Source organism: Solanum dulcamara, chromosome 8 (genome assembly GCF_947179165.1).
Source record: "Solanum dulcamara chromosome 8, daSolDulc1.2, whole genome shotgun sequence".
Taxonomy (NCBI): Eukaryota; Viridiplantae; Streptophyta; class Magnoliopsida; order Solanales; family Solanaceae; genus Solanum; species Solanum dulcamara.
The window spans coordinates 77,439,665-77,461,419 of NC_077244.1; the positions used below are offsets into that span (position 1 = coordinate 77,439,665).

The window sequence follows — 21,755 nt, forward strand, 5'->3', positions numbered from 1 at the left end:
ATGAATATGATTTGGTCACAAAGATACATTCAATATCAACATTTGGAAAACTAAGTACAAGATTGAGTGGCATCCTTCACGAGAATTAGGTGATGTTTTAATCTGGGGGAGTATAAAGCGCACTATACGATTTTCGGGATAAGTTTGAACTCAAGCAGACAGCTTACAAGCAAGTCCATATAAACAACTTACACAAGCAGATTCTTATAATCAGCTTTACAAGCAGCTTATAAAGTAGCTTTCTTCAAACAACTTTTAATGAGGCAACAGATAATTATGTATATTTTCTTATTTTTTTGCGCATTCAAGGAGAAGTGTTGTAAAACAAGTGAATGTCTGTGGGATCCACTTTCGCTATAGATGAATAATATTTTCACTGTAACTCACGCATTTTGTTACTGTATATTGACTGTTTTTCAACAACTTTAGCCTATAAAAAGGCATCGTATTTGCAATATGAAATTACACACAACTCTAATTTTCTCCCTCTATTTTATAATAGTCTACAAATATATAATTATACTAAGCTTACTCTTTTATGTTTATTATTATTTTTTAAAAATAAATAAATGAAAGATACGTAATTAAATTGGGAATTGATACACCAAACATTTGTGGCTAAAACAGCTCCACTTTTTTGTTTGATATTTGCAATGAGAATCGTAGCAAATAGGGAGAAGAAGGGAAAAAGTATTCCCTTAAAATGATGGCTACTCTTTCGTTAACGTGTTCTTTACCCCTTCAACCTCCTTCTCCTTCACAATCACACTCTCGCAAATTGGTTGATTCACTTGTTTCAACCCCATCTCACTATACCAGTAGCAGCAGCACTAGTACCGCTAGCTTAAAGCCCATTGTCGTTGATGGGGATCCGCCCACTTTCGTTTCTGCTCCGGGTCGCAGAATTGTAGCAGGTTCCTTTCACTTTTCCTTTCTGAATTTTCAACAGTATCATGAACTTTCACCAATAGGTGAGGGTTCGATCCCCATGCCCTTCTCATACCTCCAATTTTCATTTTTATTTTTAGAAATCTCATGTTCTCGCTATGCTACAACATTCAGTGTTGGACCTCTCGAGTTTTTATTTATTTATAATATAATCAGGATTATTTTCATCATGTATCCACAAAAGTCTTTTTTACAGTTCATAATTTTGGCAATTGCTTGAGCTATAATTTCTTGATGTGTAACCCTAAGTGAATTCTTGTCTAAATTTGGATTTTGGAGCGTGAGTTTATGATTCTTATCAAATGCCACTGAGTTCAACTAGTAGAACTTGAATAGTTGAAACAGCTGAACTGGTAGTGTTGATTGCGTTTGTTGCTGCCGAATTGATTTTTGTTAGGAGGAACAAGTGCTTGATTTTACTAACTGATTGGTATTTATGAAGGCATACTAGTACTAGTTTAAAAGATAAATTGAGCGAATGTACAGGACTTAAAAGTTGAAAAATATACTAATCACTACTCTTGACAAAAGGTCCAACTGTAATACTTACTACATAATAATCATAGTTATGGGAATGAAAAACTGCGAGGAAAGCAGCATTCAATACAAAATAGAAATGCTTAATCGCTAGGAATGCAAGTGGAGTGTAAAAGCTAAAGTTAAAAAGAGTTCTCGTGCTGAAACACTAGCAAGCATTACCAAACAGTTGTAGCGTGGCATCTAAGCTTTTTCAATTTTAATTATCAGCCTACTGCTTGAATTGTCCTTGGCTTAAGGTTGACCCTCCTATGGATTGGCCACTCTGATTTCCTACTTACATCGTGCCACATGCCACCTTTTATTTCATCTTCCAACTGGAAAAGATGATCGAAACCAAGTAAAGCTAATTAACACCTGCAGTTCCATTACCATGCATATAAGGAGCAACCAGCTGCCTTTAACTGATCTACCGCAATACTGACAAGGATGTTTATGACACATATCAAGAGGGGATGGGCTTCATCTGATTTCACCAGCCTAACTACTATCAGAAAACAAAGGCGTCGTAGTATAGTGGTAAATATTCCCACCTTTCATCAAAAAACTACTATCAGAATATTTTAGGGGGAGGGATGTATATGAATAGGTAATGACGAGAAACCGAACCACTTGACTAACCCCCTTTGTAAGCCATTCTTTGGGCTGGAATTGGTGGTGCAAAAACTAATCACTAAGCAACAACATAACCAATGTAATCCCATAGGTGGGTTTTGGAGAGGGTAGGATGTACGCAGACCTTACCCCCTACCTTTGTGGGGTAGAGATGTTGTTTCCAATAGATCCAACCAATCAGTAGAGCATATTACATAAATGAAGACAAAAATAGACAGCAATGTTACAGGCAGGAATTTTTGTTGGAGATATTTGGAGAATTTCTTTGTCAATCGTGTCATAGCAATTTTTATTTCTTAAACTCATGAATTTGAGAGGAAGGTTTATTATTTGTGTATATTATCTCCCAACTATCTAAACCATGCCTCAATGCTAAACAAGATTATTATTTTTTGTGTGTGTTTGTGTGTGTGTGAGAGAGAGAGGTAGTGGTGAAATGATGAATAGAAAATTGAAAATTGAAAATACGCAATTGAGTAGGAGAGAAAAAAGAGAGGATTTCTGCCGCATATTCAAAAAAGTTAGGTTACTCAGATTATGATTGGAGTGCTCTTCTGCCTAACCTTTTGCATTTTTGATTGGTCTGATTTTTCGTTTTAGTTGGAGATTTGCATGGAGATCTTGATAAGGCAAGATGTGCACTTGAGACGGCTGGTGTGCTGAGTTCTGATGGTCAAAGTTTGTGGATTGGTGGTGAGACGGTAAGCTTTTAAATTTGCAATCACATTCTAGCTTGAAGGTTATAAATGGCCTTCTACTGTAGTTGAGATTTATCAACTCATTGATTATCGTATAGAAATATGACATGGTTCTTTGTACCAGGTGTTGGTTCAGCTTGGAGATATACTTGATCGAGGTGAAGACGAACTTGCAATTTTATCTTTGTTGAAGTCACTAGATATCCAGGCAAAAGCCCATGGTGGGGCAGTTTTCCAGGTCTGTATGTGTTCAGCCATATTTTACTAGTATCTTGGTAATATGCTGACAGCTAATCTCTCTTTCTTTATTGTTACAGCTGGGTAAATGTAGCTTTTATACTGTGCAATTTAATGATATTTGGAGACTTGAATGATGATTTTCTGTTAACCTTATGTGTTCTTCATGTCATGAATGATTATTATTATAGGTCAATGGAAATCATGAAACTATGAATGTCGAAGGAGACTACAGATACGTTAATAATGGGGCACTGGATGAGTGTATAGACTTTTTGGAATACTTGGATAAATGTGAACGCAACTGGGAAGAAGCTTTTGTCAGTTGGTGTGCTGTGTCTGGCAGATGGAAACAGGATCGGAAGGTGTCTCAAAATTATTGGGCTCAGTGGAATTTGGTGAAGGTGTGTTCTTTTCAAATCTAGGTCTTCTTCTCATTCGCTGATGGGAGGTTTCAGAGTTACTTTGAGCGGCTGGACAAACAAATATATTGGCATAAGAAGCACTTTAGTGTTGACTTGTTAAAAAAAAAATTATTGTAGGTAAACAGAAAATTACCTTGTTACCGTGAAGTAAAAGGCATAAATTTAGACAAGTATTGCGACTAGCGAGCAATCCAATTGCGAACAGCGGGTTGATGAAAAAAGCCTTTAAAGTGGTAACTGTATAATTTTTAAGTGGATACTCAAGATAGTTCCTTTATGAACTTTTACACTCTTAAGAAACATTTGTTATTTCCATGTGCTTTGGTGCTTGATATTTTCTATGCTTATTAAGTTGTCCAAATATTAGGACAGCGGCAAAAGGGTGTAATTGCAAGATCAATCCTGATGAGACCCGGGGGTCCATTGGCATGTGAGTTGGCACGACATGGTGTTGTTCTTAAGGTTGATGATTGGCTTTTCTGTCATGGTGGCCTTCTTCCTCATCATGGTAACAAGCTAATCAGCTGCCCAGTTTTCTGGTTTATTAGGATACATGTAAAATGATTTTCTAATATGATTATTAATGCTATTGCAGTTGCCTATGGCTTAGAGAGGCTGAATAGAGAAGTTTCTCGATGGATGAAAGGTCCGAGTGAAGCAGATGATTCTCCACAGATCCCTTTCATAGCCACCAGGGGCTATGACAGTATTGTGTGGAACCGTATGTACTCCAGAGATAGCCCGGAGCTGGAAAACTACCAGCTTGAGCAGGTTATATGCAGTTCCTTCTGTGCACATTCAGCAAACTGTCCTCTCATATCATGTGAACTTATCTCGGTTTCATCCTGAATCGATGGAAATTGTTGCTCAGTTTCTTTTCAGAGTTGTATTTTCTGGCTTATTGCCTGTTGTTCTTTTCCTAGTTGAAATCAATTATGTTTAGTTTCTAATCTTATTGTAACATGTTTATATCAAGTTATGCTAATCTGTAAATGATTTTCTTTTTAACTATCAGGTACAATATCTTCTTGAAGAAACACTACAAAGTGTGGGCGCCAAAGCAATGGTTGTAGGACATACTCCTCAACCGATGGGAGTAAATTGGTAGAGGATCTTGATATGATCTGTTATTTTTCCTAAAGCAATATTAAGATAGCCACTTAGTACTAGTCATAACTAATTACTAAAACCAATGATTACTACTCGTATATTGATTAATTCTGGTTTCCCTTGCAGTAAGTATAACTGTAGCATATGGCGCATTGACGTAGGAATGTCTAGAGGAGTACTTGACTCAAGCCCTGAGGTGATTACCTTTCTCGCCCATGTACTATTGTAATATCCAATATTATATGATTAAAAATGAGAAGATAAAACAATTACTTTCACTACTGGAGCTTCTGTTAAGAGACTACTATTTTCTTGATTTATTTTCAACTTATAGTCATATTTGGCTTACCTGTACAGCTGCTTATCCAGTTGGATGCACCCTCTTATACTTGGAATCTTACTGTCTTTTATCAGGTACTAGAAATAAGAGATAATAAAGCTAAGGCCATAAGGAGCACCAAGGATTGGTCCAGTGAACTTCAGGTCGCTGATTACACGTAGATATCATAGAAACCCCAAGGTATGCTTTAAAAGAACGTCCATTCTTCATTTGGTTTGATGTTTCACTTTATATCATGACAAGGGGTGATTTTATTGCATTTCTGGTGGCAGCTCAATAACTGCTCCCCTCCTTGCAAATCTAAAACCCAAACGAAGAATAATACTGGGAAAAAAAGGACATCTACTTTATGTTTATTTTTGTTAGCATTTCATGATTTTGAATGGTTAAACCTATTTGCATATACTTCACTCATTTTAGGATCACGTTTGTAATTTGTGATGCATCATTTCATCTTATTTGTGTGTACAGGCTCTTGATATATCTTTCTATTTTCACCATAGCCATGGTTCAGTTCCTGTTTTTGTCAAGTGAGAATGAAACAACACGGAGTTTTCGTTCTCTTACAAATGGCTATGTGAATTGGAAAATGAGAGTGATTTCATCCATTCCAGAAAACAGGGAACTGTAAATTGAAAGCTGGCTCCTTGTATTCTATTTGTATAAATCGTGTATAGTGATCTGCTGTAATTTAAATACTAGTCAGAAATACATGGTGTTAATCAGTATATAGCAAATCCAAGGTACTAGTAGACTGGTAATTAACTATAAAAATCATTTGTTACGCGTACATTTTAGCCATTCTCATAAAACATTTGATGATTGAACAGAAGTTTGTAGCTATTTGAATTGCAGTATGGATTCAGAAGTACAATTATATGCTCTAAAGAAATTTTTGGGTATCGAACAAAATCTTTAGCTATATATAATCAAGGTATCAGAGACAAAATTAAATGAACTTGAGGTATATATATATAATAACAGATGTATTTTAAAATGAGAAAAAAGAATGCACCAGCCGGGAATCGAACCCGGGTCTGTACCGTGGCAGGGTACTATTCTACCACTAGACCACTGGTGCCAATTGTATTGTGTGTAATTCAATAGTGATAAAATTTAGCTTATACTTGGGAGATAAACCACTCTGCATCGTTCAAATTCTTCATATTCTAAGCACAGGAAATATCTAAATAGAAAACTCCCCTTGGAAGAGCAAGACATCTAAAGCCTCTCTATCTCACCTTTGAAGTAGAGGTAAAGTCTACATACACTCTATCCTCTTCGAGATCTCATTATGTGGAACTACACTGGGTATGGTGTTGAAAGAGGACAAGTACAAGCAATGTTGATGAATCAAGATGGTGCTCCAACTAACCTATGAAAAGAGAATGATAACAATAACCAATTCTCATGTGATGAATTAATACTCAAAATTTTCTAATCCAATTCACCTATTTCTTCATGATATGAAGAAAAAAAATCATCAGAACAAGGACTCAATCTCACCAACTTATTCAAACTTAACATAAATTATACAGACCCTAAATAAAAATAAAAATATAACTTCGTGGTTGTAGATGCAACTTAGGAGTACACAACCTTTCTTCTTGTTTCTCCGTCTTCAATCTCCCACAGCAGGTAAACTTTCTGCCTCATCCATAAATTATAGTATGCATACAACAATAGAGAGAATTCTCTCCTTCTCTTTCTTTTTTGGCATGGAGAAAAGTGATAATATTCCCTCTTTCTTATTATATTTTTCAGGTCACACTGTTGCTAACAGTGTTGTGCTCTTGGAAGAAGGCCTTGGCAGCTTCGTATGTAGACCAGCAAATTGCAGCAGCAGGAGCATGGAAGAGCATCCTTGGCATCCACCCCCTCATAAGACCTCTGTATCCATCCTTCTTCACAATTATCCGAAAAACATCCCCAATTGAACTAGATTTAAATCTATCACAGCCACATATACCCTGAACCAACACATTAAAGATTAGATGACTAACGTATTTAGCAAATGCCTCATTTTAAACTAAGGACAAATTACCCTTCGTGGAAAACTATGCGGAACTCAGCAAGCTAAGAGCACAATACAAAACGACATCGGACATATAACTGAACCCAAATTATTTGGTACTGAGGTGTAGTTGTTGTAAGGTACAAAATTGGACTAATTCCTAGATTTTAAATGCGGAAAAGGGCCTAAAATGTCATTGAACTATTGAAAAAGGTATAAAAATGCCTCTCATCATCTATTGGGCCTAAAATGCCCTTGACATCCACTTTTACGTCCAAAATTGACGTTTTCTTTAACAGAAAAGGGCATTTTAGGCCCAATAGATGAATGAGGGGCATTTTTGTACTATTTTCAATAGTTCGGGGGCATTTTAGGCCCTTTTAACAGAATTTTAATTAAATAATTTGAATAAATTTTTTAAACACGTGCCGGTCATCTATTGGTTATAATTTAATTATTTAAAATTAATTATAAATCAAAATTTATTTAACAGAATTTTGATTAAATAATTTGAATAATTTTTTAAAACACGTGGCAGCCATCTATTGGTTACAATTTAATTATTTAAAATTAATTATAAATCAAAATATATTTAACAAAATTTTAATTATGGAAAATGGCCTAAAATGCCCTTGAACTATTGAAAATTGTACAAAAATGTCCCTCATCTATCTATTGGACCAAAAATGCCCTTTTTCGTTAAAGAAAAGGTCATTTTTGGACCTAAAGATGGATGTCAAGGGCATTTTAGGCCCAATAGATGAATGAGGGGCATTTTTGTACCATTTCCAATAATTCGAGGGCATTTTAGGCCCTTTTCCGTTTTAAATGCGTCTGCACAGGACCCACCATTAGGAGCTACATGAGGACTTGACAGACAAGTTGGTTCAAGTTAAAAAAGCATTGATTTGTCTAGCACAGGGGAGAAAATAATATGGTGCAAAACTCACATGTGATGGATATTCAAGATAACCAGCCAGATAAAACATTTCAGGTAAAATTAAAGCACATCACGACTTCCAACATAATGGAGCAAAAAATCAAAATCACAGTCAATTAGCCTAGCAGCAAGTACAGGTCTAGAAAAGAGCAATTAAAGATCAGATGATAAAATTTTCTTCTATTTCCTCATTGAGTAAGACCACATGTGATTTCGTTTACAAAGCCAGGGCACTTCCCCCGAACATCCTTAATATAAGTTTCAAAATTCTTCGATTATGTGAAATAAAAAGTTCCTGTAAAACAGGATAAAATACATGAGTATCCCCATTTGACCTAAATGTATGAAGTACGACCAAATGAAACTATTCACGTCTCGACATAAATACTATCTCAACATTTGCAAATACTAGTTTGGCCATGAATATTTGCAAAGATGAATTTCAATATTTGAACTTCAAGTGTTGAGGAGTAATATATTTGTATTGATTGCCAAGTGTTCAGAGTTTCTTAATAGCAGGTTGCTCTGCAGGGGCAGAAACAAGTTGAAATAGATTGGGAGGTCTGTTCCAGGTTGTGTTTTGTGAATATTTAGAGATAAAGAAACCGGAGATATTTTGAAAACAATGTGTGACCTAATGGTTAGTGAAGTGGGTTGAAGAACCATGAGGTCTTAGGTTCAAATTCCAACGGAGACAAACTAGGTGATTTATTCTCATCTATTCCAAGCCTTGGTAGCAGAGTTACCTGGTACCTATCTTGCCCCGTGGAATTAGTCAAGGTGTGCATCAACTGGTCTGGGCACCACGGTTATAAACAAAAAGAGATGTATCTATCCATATGTTGAACAGTTGAAGTTTAGATGTTTGTGTAATTCGGCGTCTTGGTGTAATCTAGTTGACATATATGATGAGGGTAAGTTGATAAGTTGATTGACTCCCTGCAGGAACAACAATGATGTAATTTACGGGAGTTGTACTGCCCAGCATAGAGGCTTTTTTAAGTTTCAATAAAATTTTACCTTACCGGGAAAAAAAATTGAACTTCAAGTGAAATATTGAAATACTCCCTTCCACTTAAAAATATTCAACTTCACAAACTCTTTTCCATGTGAAGTTCTTGTCCCAACAAGACTGAAGTGACTACCATTAACCTTTTTCCAACTTCAACTTCAAATAATCTTTTTGTCAACTTCAACTCAAATATTGTCAAAACACCCAGTCAATGATTTGTTTCACTTAGCCATCAAAAAGACTACTGTTCGACTAGACAATGAAGTGTCACAGCCGACAGGGGAAAGTTTGAGAACGAAAATAAACTAGTGTGCTCGAGAACATTGGCACTACTGCACAACATTTTATGAATCGGTTCCCTTATGTCTGCTTTCAGATATATAGGCTCATTGAATACTGGGCATTTAGTTGTAGTTTCCCAAGAACATTAACACCAACTTATGAAACCTATATTCTACTAGTGCTAACAGCAGAAACATAACCTTTCATGTCTCAAAATATAGTAAAACAACTAAACATGAATCAAAAATAAAAGAACCTAACTGGACAAACTATATTGTATTTAACTAAAATCTCAATTAGGCAATCATTCTCTTCCATTAAAGAGAAGTCCTTAAACCACTTATTAACATCCATAAAGTGTACAAGGACGTGAATACTACTGGTCATGTTGCCTAATTGAGTAAGCACCAATAATTAAAAAGACCTTGGTATCCAAACTTATACAAAGACTGTTACACGAAAACATGCAGCAGAAAGAGGTTACAGATTTCAGCATAACCTTAAGCACAATTTCTACTCAGCAACTGCATCTATGGTTGAGGTTAATCCAACTTAAGCTAACCCTGAATAGTCAGAAAAAGCCAGCCTCAAGTAGTCGGGATATTCAAGAAGCCGAGTAGAATGTGTAGGTTTCTTCCTTCTCTGCTTTTCTCTAGTTCTGTGCTTTTATGTTATGTAACCTTATCCTCAAAAAGAACCATTCCCAAGATAAAACCTTCTGACCTTTTCAGGCCCCTTTCTTAGTAGTTAAAATTTTAAAGTATAGAGTTTTAATTCCAGACCCATATATACCACTACGAGTTACAATGTTAACAACTAGATTCCCAGATAACCAGCCCAAATCAATACAAGAAATAGCTCCCATAAAGAAAGAAAACATACCTGGCATTGTAATTGCGTCTTGACAACATCAAGGGGCGTTGTAACTAACGCCGCTAATGCTCCAGCTGCCGCCCCAGCAGTGGCATGAACTATTATACTTTCATCACTTGCACTATCAGGCGAAACACCCAACAGCCCCAGTTTCGCAGCCTCATACGTAGCAAAGTGTACGGCTGTATATGGGGCATTCATCAAGACTGTAGTTTTATATGAAGCATAAAAGGCCTTAAACCCCTCTTCCTTCAAAACCCTTTTCACACAATCCAATACACCCTTATACGGGCTTTCACTCAGCTGCAACCTCTGCTTCACCGTATCCATCGGTGTAAAAACTGCATCACTTGCAACTGTAGCGAAAACACCCGAAATAGCATGTGCAGCTGAATTATTTGGATTCCCACCGGAAAATTTTTTCTTACAACTCTCATAAACGGAGAAATAAACGGCATGGGCTGGACCAGCACCTAGGCCCATAGCTCCAATGCCACGGTAAAGTCCAGCAATGCCTTCGGATTTAAGAATTCCCCCAAGCGCCGTACGGATACTAGCGGATCTTAAGGGACAAGTACCTAGGGCTTGCATTTGGGTCTTGATTGTATCTACGGGGAACATCGCCATGTGTTCAACCGTACCGGCAATTGACCCGGCGACCATAAACTGCCAAAAATGGAGGCCGTCATGTGCCGGCGATACCACAGCCACCGGGTGGTAATCTGGTGGTTGTGGCACCGGTAAGAGGTCCCGTTGTTGGAATTTCGGGGAAGCATCGGTGGCCATGGATGAGAAAACTAGGGTTCCCGTACCTTCCGGTTCGGGTACGGGTTGTGTTCAATTTGGTTCCTTTTTCTGTACAAGGATTAGCGGCTCAATAATTTAGAGCACTGTAAAGTCAAAAGAAGAAAAAGCTTAAAGCTTTGAGGGATTTTGGGGAGGGTTTGAGGAGGAAGAAGAGTTGTGGTTAGGTTTAGGGTTCCAACAAATTGGGAATTTTGCTAATAACTGTCGACTTTCCTAATTAATTTGAAAAAGGAAAAACAAACAGTTCTCTTTTTGTTCACACGCCTCAACTAAATTTATTGAGTAACCTTAATGTTCTCATTCAATATTTATTACTTCCTCGATCGATTTTTATTTGTCTAATAGTAATTTTGGCATAATTTAATAAATAAAATAATAATTTTATTATTTCATTCTTTAAATATAATAAATAGAGAATGACGGAAAATGTCATTTAACTATTTAAATTGGTTCAAAACTATTCTATATTTATCTTTTAGGCCCTAAAACACCTCTCACATCAGCCTTTTAACTCAGAACTATCTTTATTTTTAACGGTCCACACTGATAAGGTGGATGGAGGATAATATTGTACCAAACTCGACAGTTTAAGAAAATTTTAGGTGCTTCTTCATTAAAATAATTTAAAATACGTAATATATGAAATCATATAATTGACCTAATTTTAGGATCGATAGTAAATAAAAGGAAAAATTACATAAATGACATTTAATAGTTTATTATTAAATATAGTTATAATTTAATTTGAATATCATTTGCAACTATTGTTTCATTAGAATTGTTATTTTAAGCGTGCCTCACGCACTCCATTTGTATAACTAAAAGTCTAAAACTGCCTCTTCTCTCTCCGATGATTTATTTCTTTCTTTTTATACATCTATTCAATTTTCTCTCATCTCTCTCATTTTTCTCCTAATTTCACAATCATATTCATTTTTGAAAATTTTAAAGATTTCTTCTCTCCATCCAAATCGTGCTTCTCCAAATTTTGATAACCTACATTGACATTTTTAATGGAATTTTTTAGATTTTTATTTGTATATTTTGTGTTTTTTTACCTTCATTCAAACAATTTTCATTTACCTTCATTCAATCTTTTCGAATTAGTTATCTCAAAATTGATTTCTACACTCACCTCCCCCTCCCCACTTCCTCTCTCTTCCTCCTCTATTTTTTTAATCTTATTCATCATTTTAAATTTTATTTTTTTTCAATTTATAATAAAATAATAGAGAAAAAAGAGGAAAATAACAACGACATTCATATATAAATAAGTAGTTCAACAGAAGATGACAAAGCATTTTTCTTTTGTGTGTATCCAAAATTCAAAATGTAAAAATATTAAAAAAAAACATTTTATCCTATCACACGCCCACCTCACCATGATAATAATATAAATTAAAAGAATATGAACATGTAAATTCATTTGGAGATTGAGTCCATAATATCCTAATTAAGAATAAGAGATTAAAAAAAGAATAAAAAAGAAAATGAACAAGACAATTGGATAATTAATAAAAAAAAATATATTTATAGAAACGGATAATCTTTTTTAGATGAATAACTAGACGGGGCGAGTATGGATTTTAGTTGGATCCCTAATTATGAATTGGATTATAATAAATTGGGGGTGATTTAAAATAGACCAATAAGAAGATATCAATGAAAGTAATAATTTTTTAAATGTTATTTTCAAGTGTATCGGGTCAAATATGAATCATTCGTGGTTTTTATTATTTATTTGAGAAGGACTTAAATTTGGTTCAATAAGATTAGACAACATAATAAATAAATAATTAATAATTTTACTTTAGAGAACTCTTAAAAATAAGGGCCAATACGAGCCAAATGATTAATATCGAAGATATTTTTGAGCCAAAAAATCAACATCGGAAGTAATTAGGGGCCAAATGGTGGATGGTGGATAGTTTTGTACCAATTCAAATATTTGTCAGGCACTTTAGGCCCTTCTCCAATTCAATATTTTGAAAAAATAACTATAGTTAATAATTTAAAAAATAAAAATTAAGTAAGAAATTGTTTTTTTGATTTTTCAAACGAAATATTTATTTTTAGTAAAGTTGACAAACAAAAGTAAATAATGGAAATAACTAATTAATTTACCTTAGTGACCTCTAAGTAGATGGTCGATAACTTTGATCTATCAATTTTTTTATTTCGACTTTGCATTAACCTATAAATTAATAAAGTAAATTATTATTATAATTAAGTAATATATATTTTATTTTTAATTTATTATTGTTTAAAAATAAATTATGTAATTAGGTGTAAAATACTCTATACAAACAAATATTTGTTATAAACTAAAGTCACAATTTAATAAGAGATAGAAATCATAAGAGAAAAGAGAAAAAAAATAATTCTCACATTTTATTATCAAAATCTGACAATTTATAACTAGAGGGAGAGAAAAAATATAATAGATAACTTACCCACTTTAAATGGGGCCTACCCAAAAAACATCCACCAATTAAAGTGAACAACCACTAATTCTATAACAATATTTCCCTTTTTTCATTTTTTTCACTTTATCCCTTTGACACGTAAATTTGACTTTTCTCTTAAGAGCATTCAACATGAAGCTGACATGGTTGATTTTTTTCATTTTCATGACTCTTCTCCTCTAGAAAATTAAAGAATGAGATAAGAGTGTGATTCACATAAAATTTTCTTTAAGTAGTATAACTAAATTAATTATAGAAAAATATTATTTATATATAATAGGTTATCAACTTACCATAAACTACTTATTAATTAGATAAATTCATTTATTAATTACTTCTTAAATAATTTAATTTTGCAAATATCTTACACGTTAAAAATTGTGAAGTGCATTGAATCCAAATTCTCTGTCTTTTCATCTTCATCGTGGAAAGATACTTAACTACCCAAATTCCACAAGTGTCTAAAAAGGGAAAAAGGAAACAGATAAGGCAAAGAGAGAAACGTAAGCTAGTGTTTTCAGTTGTTAGTTTGACAGAATTAATAATCAGATAAAAAAATTATATTTTTAATATATAAATTTCCGTAAAAATAGTTGCGAGTTTGACAGAATTAATAATTTAAACCAAAATTTTATATTTTTTAATATATAAATTTATGTAAAAATAATAGTTCTCATAAATGGAGGCGGCTCAAAGTTTACAGAAAAAAAGGGCATTATGCCTCTTACACGTTAGGTGAAAACAACATGATACAAACATTTTGAAAATGCCATTAATTATTGTAAGGTAAGTTGTGATAAATGGACGGACCATAATTCTATCACGCTGATATGAGTGAGATTCGATCTCAAGAACTTGCTCTGATATTATGTTAAAGAGTATGATCATTTCAACTAAAAGCTTAAGCTGTTAGAGAGAATATTTTTAATTATTTAATTGTATTTGATAAAAAACCTAAAATGCCCTTGAATTATTGAAAAAAGTACAAAAATGTCCCTCATACATATCCAAAATTGACCTTTTCGTTAATAGAAAAAAGCATTTTATTGTAGGAAATTATTGCAGGATTATCAAAAACTGTAGTCTTCAACAAACTAACAGTAAACAAATTGTTCAACATAGCACTGCATCAACTATATTTATGGCACGAAACGTCCTCAATGAAAGCATCAATGTTAATTTCAGAGGATCCTCCATTTGCAGTGGAACACTGACATATTTTCTGTATTTCTTTTGCTCTTCGCCTCATTTCCATCATTTGCTCATTTGCAGAATCCATAAACCATTTCAATAGCCCAGAAATCTCCTCCCTCGTTATCGAACATTGGTCATGTTTTTTCACCCTGTAACCAATCTTCCAATCTTCAGCAATTTGCTTACTGTTAGTTTGTTGATCCCAGAATATAGGAAAAGTCAGCATTGGAAGGCCTGAAAATGCTGCTTCTTTAGTCGAATTCCATCCACAGTGAGACCAAAATCCACCAATCGAAGGATGTGACAACACCTTAAATTGGTCACACCAGGGCACAACAAGCCCTGCACTACATCCTTTTTTCTGAAATCTAGCAGTTTCATCACGTGCCACCCAAAAGAAACGAACACCACTATCGTGCACACCAGCCACGATCTCATCCAGTTCATCACGCGAGACAGAGAGAAAGCTCCCTTGCGATATATACAAAACAGAACCATTTGGTTGAGCATTTAACCATTTAATATACTCTGGTTCATCGACAGGAGTAGTCGAGAAGGGATTTTTTTGGCTAGTAAAGTAAGGTATTGCTGGACCAATCGGATAGACAGGGATGGGGAATATTTGCTTTAGAACATCGATAACAGAAGATTCGAGCTCGTAGACTGATGTGAACAAAAGATACTGTGCTTTAGAAACTGTAGAGAAGATCTCCATAATGACATCCAATAATTCTTGTCCCTTTCCATAAAATGCGGTAGGAAGATCTAAAACACGAATTGAAGGAATTCCAGGTATATAATCAACTTGCTCGTGCATTGTTCCTGTCATGAATAATGATAATCACGTAGAAGTCTTACATAAATAGAAATTATTAATCAATAGCTTTCTCTTGGAGAACACATTGCAATTAGCAATGCAAATTAATAAAAATTTACACTGTCAATATATATATAACTTAAATCTTCAAAGAAAATCTAATACCTGACAAATTGGCTCTAAGATGCTCATTCTGAGCAAGAAGATCCATGTGATAACAGACGGAGAACACAGTCGCCGACATAGTAAAAAAAGAAGCCACCGGAATATTCCTCCGATTCCCTAATCCGACGACCCAACTTAAATACGTATCATACACTATAACATTCGGTTTCATCATCGGTCCATCAATCAATTTCTCAACCGGACCTTCCAATTTAGTTAAAGTAGCTTTGACAAATCCAGCAAAATCTTTCGCCCGACCAAATTCAGAAGGAATAACGTTAGGTATCGTGGCGTATTTTATGTTTTCTGGTAATTTATCGGAATTGATTAAGCTGTGCCACTCTTCAGTGACAATGAAAGTGATGAATATGTTTGGATTTTTTGTGACTATGATTTTACAGAAATTCATCATAGGATTTATATGGCCTCTTCCTGGATAAGGCATTGCTACAATATGACAATTGCTTTGTGAAGGAAGTTCCATATTTTGGTAATAAAATTGAGATGTTTTGAATAAAATGGTGAGTTTGCTTGGGTTTGTGCAACCTCATTATAGAACAGTGTTTGATGATAAGTGGACAGGAAAAATCTGATGGAATTATGGTCCCTCCATTTATCAAAACTTACTTTATAATAATTAACGGCATTTTCAAAAAGTTTGTACATTATTGGTTCTACCGTGTTGTAACGTGAGTTTAATTTGTATGCACACATTTTGAGAAACAAAGGTTTTTCAACGATGAAAAATTTGTATTATAAAATGTATTTTTTTCAACGAAATAATTTACTGAGAAAACGTATAATGGGATATAGATTCTCATTGAAATATTATGAAACTTATTAAGTTTTTCATATAAAAATATCACACTATTATTTTTTTCCTTTCTCATTGATTCAATCAAAATATATGTAGAAACAATCATTAAACATTTTAGCAGTGAAAAATTATAATGGAAAAATAATAATTTTTTAATAGTAACTAATAGTAGCCTATTAAAATCAGGTCAAGTAACAACTTCGAATTTGAAGTTTAAACAACTTCCAAGTTAATTTCCGAGATGAAAATTTCAGGACTTCTTTTACCCCTTCATATCTAGGGTGTATCCTCCTATTCATCTATGAAATCAATCTTAATTAGAGGCGAGTCGGAATTTTAAATTAGTGAATTTTGAATTTTAATCTTTTTGAGTTATCCTGTTTTAATTTAATAATCTGCAAATATTCGATGAATTTTTAAGGGAAATTTAATTTAAGTTTGAACTTAAGTTATTGAATTTGACTGAATTCATAGCTGACACTCTTCCAAACTCTGCAGAGGCAAAACAAAAGTTTTAATTTATGGATTTTAGATTATGTGTATTCTTGCTTACCGAATTCTTGATAGTTTATCTATTTATATTAACTAAATTTCTTAGAATTTAAAATATTGAATTTATGTTAAAGTTATTGAATTTTACTGATTCTATATATGACTCAGCTGGGCCTGTTGGTCTTCAATTTCTTCTTTGGGCTTCTGACAACTAGCCATGTGACTTAAAATAGAGCTAAAGACCCAAACAAGTTTGTGGGCCTGTAATGTTGACAATACCATATAGAAGTGACAAAAGAGTCATCACTTTTTAAAATAATGAGATACTTACACCACATGGCCAGTCAGTAAAAGTAACTATAAAAAAAAAGGGGGGGAAAGACATAAATTTTTTCTTGAAGTTGTACCAAAAAGTCACTTTTAGATAGTTTAGCTGTGTAATAAATTGCTATGATAGTTTAAGTGTGTAACTGACTTTTCGGTACAACTTTAGGAGAGAATTTGTCTTTTCCCAAAAAAAATGGTCATTTGATGTATAGGCATGTATAGTCGGTGTATATTCCATGTAAAGTCGAATTATATTCAATTTCTTACTGTATCATAATGTATATTCAGTATATAGCTCATGTATAAGTAATGTAAATAAAACATGACTATATTTGTTGTAAACTAATTAGTTTATTGTATATATTTGAAATTATCCCTTTAATAATCAAAATGTATGTCGATGTTTTACTATTATTTACGACACTACCGCTTGAATGCTAATTAATAATTTTTTTTAAATAATGTCTCGTAAAATTTGGTTGATTTAGGTTCAATATGTACCATAAATTAACCTTACGAGAAGTCTTATCAAAATATTTTAATTTTTTAATTAATTTTGTTTGGTAACTTAACCAATTATAAGAAGAAGAAAAAGTAAAGAAATTAAAATTTGGTAAGATTTGAGCGGTTAAAGTGCATAAATATTTGTTTTTTGGAGTTTTCATTTAATTAATGCTCATTGTATAATTTTTTTTAACAAGTTTACCAGATTTTGGAATAATTCAACCATATCCGAGGTTGAAAATTTGTATCTCGAGTGCACGTAGAATTGGCTTAAATTTCATGCATGTATGCTGAATTTATTTTGCCAAACAAGTTTTTTGGTTATTCAAATGTGAACAATTCATTACACAAATCTATTATAAATTTAAATAAGTTCAAATTTAAAATATAAGTTTCAGATATCATAAAGAAAAAACTACAACAATCAATTTGTCAAAATAATAATTCCAACAAACTCATTTAACTATTGTAATTGACTGAAGTTTCAGGCGTTTGCTTGAAATTTGTTGTCAACAAAAGAATAGTTTTATTTTCCAATTTCAACACTAAATCTAATCCAAAAAATTAGATCAAATTTGAAACATAGATTTCATGTATCATAAAGAACAAACATCAATCATCAATTGGTCAAATAACAATAAATCTAACAAAGTCATTTAACATCCTTTTAGTTTTTTATTTATGACGGTATGCTCAGACATACATGACTGAAACATATGCTAAAATTGACAAAAGATTTATACATGTGCGTCTAAATTTTTTTGTCAACAACAATATATAGATCCAAAAAAAATAAGATATATATAACACATCCAAATCTACTATAAATAAGAAACATAAATTTCATATATCATAAAGAACAAACTCCAATTATCAATTTGTCAAAATAACAACAAATGCAAACACACCATTAGCACTCCTTTTTTTTTTTTTTCATACATGTTAAAAATGATAAGATTTTAAGTGTGCATCTGAACGCAAGAAAAAACAGAAAAGGTAAAACAAAAAAAAGAAGTATGTACTTTTAATCGCCTACAAATTATATGATATTGGCTATTCTGGAAAAAGAGAAATATATTTAATGGCCACTATCATGTTGTTAGGCAGAGGTATCCATCCTATACCGGAACTTGAAGGGACTGGTAAAAAATGAAGCGGTCCATCTACATTACTCTATGAGCTTTACTTCAAATTAACAGAAAGAGTCACCAGAAATGAGAAAGGGAGCAAAATATGGAAGTTGGATCTTATTTTTGCACATGCTATGACATACTATAATTTGTGTATGACATGTGAAGGCTGCAAGTATTGAGTGTGCTTTTGAGTTTCACATGAAATTAAGTATTTGCATTGGGTAACCGCAAAGACACTACAAACAAATTTCTAAAATTGTACACTCACCACTTCCGTACTTTTAATTTATCGAGGATTTAGCGAAAATAATCTATTTATTTTATACAAGATAAGATTTGTGTCTATTTCACCCTCTCCGAACCCTATTTATAAGATATAATGGGTTTATTGTATTTTTTTTTTGAATCCCAAGAGATATCTGCATCTGCTATCCTTTTCTATTTCTGTGAATATAGCTCACAAGCCACATAGAATGCGATGAGCTCTTGAGGGTTTATTTGTTTAAAGGTTTAATGACATTTTTTGGTTCGTAGGTTATTGATAAAATTCTAATTTTAATTCATATAATATCTGATTAAGTATGTTAAATAATTAATTTATTACCTTGTGTACTCACTCATTTTGAACTCATTGCTTGTGAATATTCACAAATTTATCATGTTTATTAATTGTTCAATCACTTAATACACATGCATTATATTAAGTTAATGCATAAGTGCATCAATTGCACTGAGATCCTCTTCTGGAGGTCGAAATGAATCATTTTCCACTTCAAGTGATCGAACAACCATTGTAGTACTTAATGGATGTGCTTTGTCCATGTAAAATCATTTTAAGATTTTCTTAGTGTAGGCAGATTGGTGGATAAAGACCCCGTGTACTAAATATTCAGTTTGCAGACCTAGACAAAGTTTTGTATTTCCAAGGCCTTTTATCTCAAATTCTTTCTTTAGATATTCAATCGCCTTTTGGACCTCTTCATGGTTCCAATGAGATTTATGTCATCAACATAAACGGTGAGTATAATAAACTCCGATTCTGTTTTCTTAATGAAAAACATATGGACAAATGACATTATTTATATAGCCTTCATTTATTAAGTACTCACTAAGGCGATTATACCACATACACCCTGATTATTTTAGACCATATAATGATCTTTGCAATTTCATTGAGTACATCTCCCAAGACTTATTACATGCTTCATGCAATTTTAATCCTTCTGGAATTTTCATGTAAATTTCATTATCAAGTGAACTATAAAAGTAAGCTGTAACTACATCCATTAGATGTATTTCAAGATTTTTATGTACAGCTAAACTTATGAAATATCGAAAAGTTATTCCATCCATAACAGGTGAATATGTTTCTTCATAGTTGATCCCGCGTCTTTGGGAGAATTCTTGTGCAACAAGGCATGCCTTGAATCTTACAATTTCATTTCTCTCATTTCGTTTTCGCACAAAAACACATTTATAGCCAACTGATTTTACACCTTCAGGGGTTTGGACTACAGGTCCAAAAACACCACGTTTAGCAAGTGACTCTAATTCTGATTGAATTATTTTTTGCCATTCTGGTGAATCACATCTACGTCGACATTTTTCGACGGATTTAGATTCAAGACTTTCACTATCTTGCATGAGGTTAAGTGCAACATTATATGCAAAATTATTATCCACCATAATTTTTGATCGATCTAAATTTATCATCACTGATAGAACTTATTGAAAGTTCTTCATTCACTTGAGTTTCGGGTTCACTGATTTCTTCAGAATTATTAGAATTACTCAAATATTGACCTTCTTCAGGAGGTTCTTGTGTAGTATCATTTTTATTATTCCTCACGCTTCTCTTTCTAGGATTTTAATCCTTTGAACCCAATGGTCTACCAAGTTTTGAGATATTAGACATTTTAAAAAATAAAATTCTTACCCTTTTTGTTAACTTCTCAAAAGTAGCTTAAAGTGATGGAGGGTCGTGCTGTTAATGTGTTATAAACTAAAGTCACAATTTAATATAAGATAAAAACCATAAGAGAAAAGAGAAAGAAGATAATTTTATGAATGTCACATTTTATTGCCAAAATCTGATAATTTATAGCTAGATAGAGAAAAAAATATAATAGATAACTTGCCCACTTTAAATGGGGCCCCACAAAAAGCATCCATATTTAGTGGACAATCACTAATTCTCTAACAATATTTTCCTTTTTTTCATTTTTTTCACTTTACCCTTTTGACACGCAAATTTGACTTTTCGATTAAGAACATTCAACATGAAGCTGACATGGTTGATTTTTCATTTTCATGACTTTCTCCTCTAGAAAATTAAAGAATGAGATAAGAGTTCGAAGGCATTTTTGTATCATTTTCAACAGTTCGAGGATATTGTATGTTCTTTCAATTGAATTTTAATTAAATAATTTGAATAATTTTTTAAAACACGTGACGGTCATCTATTGGTTACAATTTAATTATATAAAATTAGTTATAAATTAAAATTTATTTAACAGAATTTTGATTACATAATTTGAATAATTTTTTAAAATACTTGGCGGCCATCAATTGGTTATAATTTAATTATTTAAAATTAATTATAAATTAAAATTTATTTAACAGAATTTTGATTACATAATTTGAATAATTTTTTAAAATACTTGGCGGCCATTAATTGGTTATAATTTAATTATTTAAAAATTAAAATTTATTTAACAGAATTTTAATTAAATAATTTGAATAATTTTTTTAAACGCGTGGTGGTCATCTATTAGTTACAATTTAATTATTTAAAATTAATTATAAATCAAAATTTATTTTAAAATTTTTTAATTAAATAATTTGAATAATTTTTTTAAACATGTGTCGTCCATCTATTGGTTACAATTTAATTATTTAAAAATTAATTATAAATCAAAATTTATTTTTAAAAATTTTAATTAAATAATTTGAATAATATTTTTAAACACGTATCGGTCATCTGTTGATTATAATTTAATTATT

General features: G+C 32.6%; 3 protein-coding genes and 1 non-coding gene across 5 annotated transcripts; 1 reads left to right on the plus strand and 3 right to left on the minus strand.

The window, feature by feature from the left end:
• The first annotated feature begins 637 nt into the window (after nucleotides 1–637).
• LOC129900592 (shewanella-like protein phosphatase 1) lies at nucleotides 638–5,700 on the plus strand. Of its 2 annotated transcripts, none has more exons than XM_055975601.1 (10): nucleotides 638–914; nucleotides 2,701–2,801; nucleotides 2,923–3,036; nucleotides 3,227–3,439; nucleotides 3,833–3,968; nucleotides 4,056–4,231; nucleotides 4,476–4,564; nucleotides 4,697–4,766; nucleotides 4,985–5,090; nucleotides 5,382–5,700. In XM_055975601.1, exons 1-9 carry the CDS (start codon nucleotides 704–706, stop codon nucleotides 5,069–5,071), a joined length of 1,197 nt encoding a protein of 398 aa, XP_055831576.1. In that variant the 5' UTR covers nucleotides 638–703; the 3' UTR covers nucleotides 5,072–5,090; nucleotides 5,382–5,700. The 2 variants fall into 2 exon arrangements, with proteins under 2 accessions (XP_055831576.1, XP_055831577.1); XM_055975602.1 differs by having other exon boundaries at nucleotides 5,414–5,700.
• A 220-nt stretch (nucleotides 5,701–5,920) lies between these two features.
• Nucleotides 5,921–5,991, minus strand: TRNAG-GCC (transfer RNA glycine (anticodon GCC)). The gene has a single exon. It is a non-coding gene; the product is annotated as a tRNA-Gly (tRNA).
• Nucleotides 5,992–6,299: 308 nt separating this feature from the next.
• Nucleotides 6,300–11,109, minus strand: LOC129900608 (uncharacterized). Its single transcript, XM_055975619.1, has 2 exons — nucleotides 10,041–11,109; nucleotides 6,300–6,880 (listed from the first exon to the last, which is right to left on the minus strand). The coding sequence occupies exons 1-2, from the start codon at nucleotides 10,815–10,817 to the stop codon at nucleotides 6,671–6,673; spliced, it is 987 nt and encodes a 328-aa protein (XP_055831594.1). The 5' UTR covers nucleotides 10,818–11,109; the 3' UTR covers nucleotides 6,300–6,670.
• A 3,206-nt stretch (nucleotides 11,110–14,315) lies between these two features.
• On the minus strand, nucleotides 14,316–16,101 carry LOC129899354 (UDP-glycosyltransferase 87A1-like). The gene is made up of 2 exons (XM_055974295.1): nucleotides 15,480–16,101; nucleotides 14,316–15,319 (listed from the first exon to the last, which is right to left on the minus strand). Exons 1-2 carry the CDS (start codon nucleotides 15,961–15,963, stop codon nucleotides 14,433–14,435), a joined length of 1,371 nt encoding a protein of 456 aa, XP_055830270.1. The 5' UTR covers nucleotides 15,964–16,101; the 3' UTR covers nucleotides 14,316–14,432.
• Nucleotides 16,102–21,755: the final 5,654 nt, after the last annotated feature.

Coding starts and splice junctions, on each gene's coding strand:
- LOC129900592 (XM_055975601.1), top strand. CDS start 704: ATGATGGCTACTCTTTCGTTAACGTGTTCTTTACCCCTTCAACCTCCT. Junction 3,440..3,832: donor CTCAGTGGAATTTGGTGAAG/GTGTGTTCTTTT, acceptor ATATTAGGACAG/CGGCAAAAGGGTGTAATTGC. Junction 3,969..4,055: donor TGGCCTTCTTCCTCATCATG/GTAACAAGCTAA, acceptor ATGCTATTGCAG/TTGCCTATGGCTTAGAGAGG.
- LOC129900608 (XM_055975619.1), bottom strand. CDS start 10,817: ATGGCCACCGATGCTTCCCCGAAATTCCAACAACGGGACCTCTTACCG. Junction 6,881..10,040: donor AGACGCAATTACAATGCCAG/GTATGTTTTCTT, acceptor GTGTTGGTTCAG/GGTATATGTGGCTGTGATAG.
- LOC129899354 (XM_055974295.1), bottom strand. CDS start 15,963: ATGGAACTTCCTTCACAAAGCAATTGTCATATTGTAGCAATGCCTTAT. Junction 15,320..15,479: donor TCTTAGAGCCAATTTGTCAG/GTATTAGATTTT, acceptor TATTCATGACAG/GAACAATGCACGAGCAAGTT.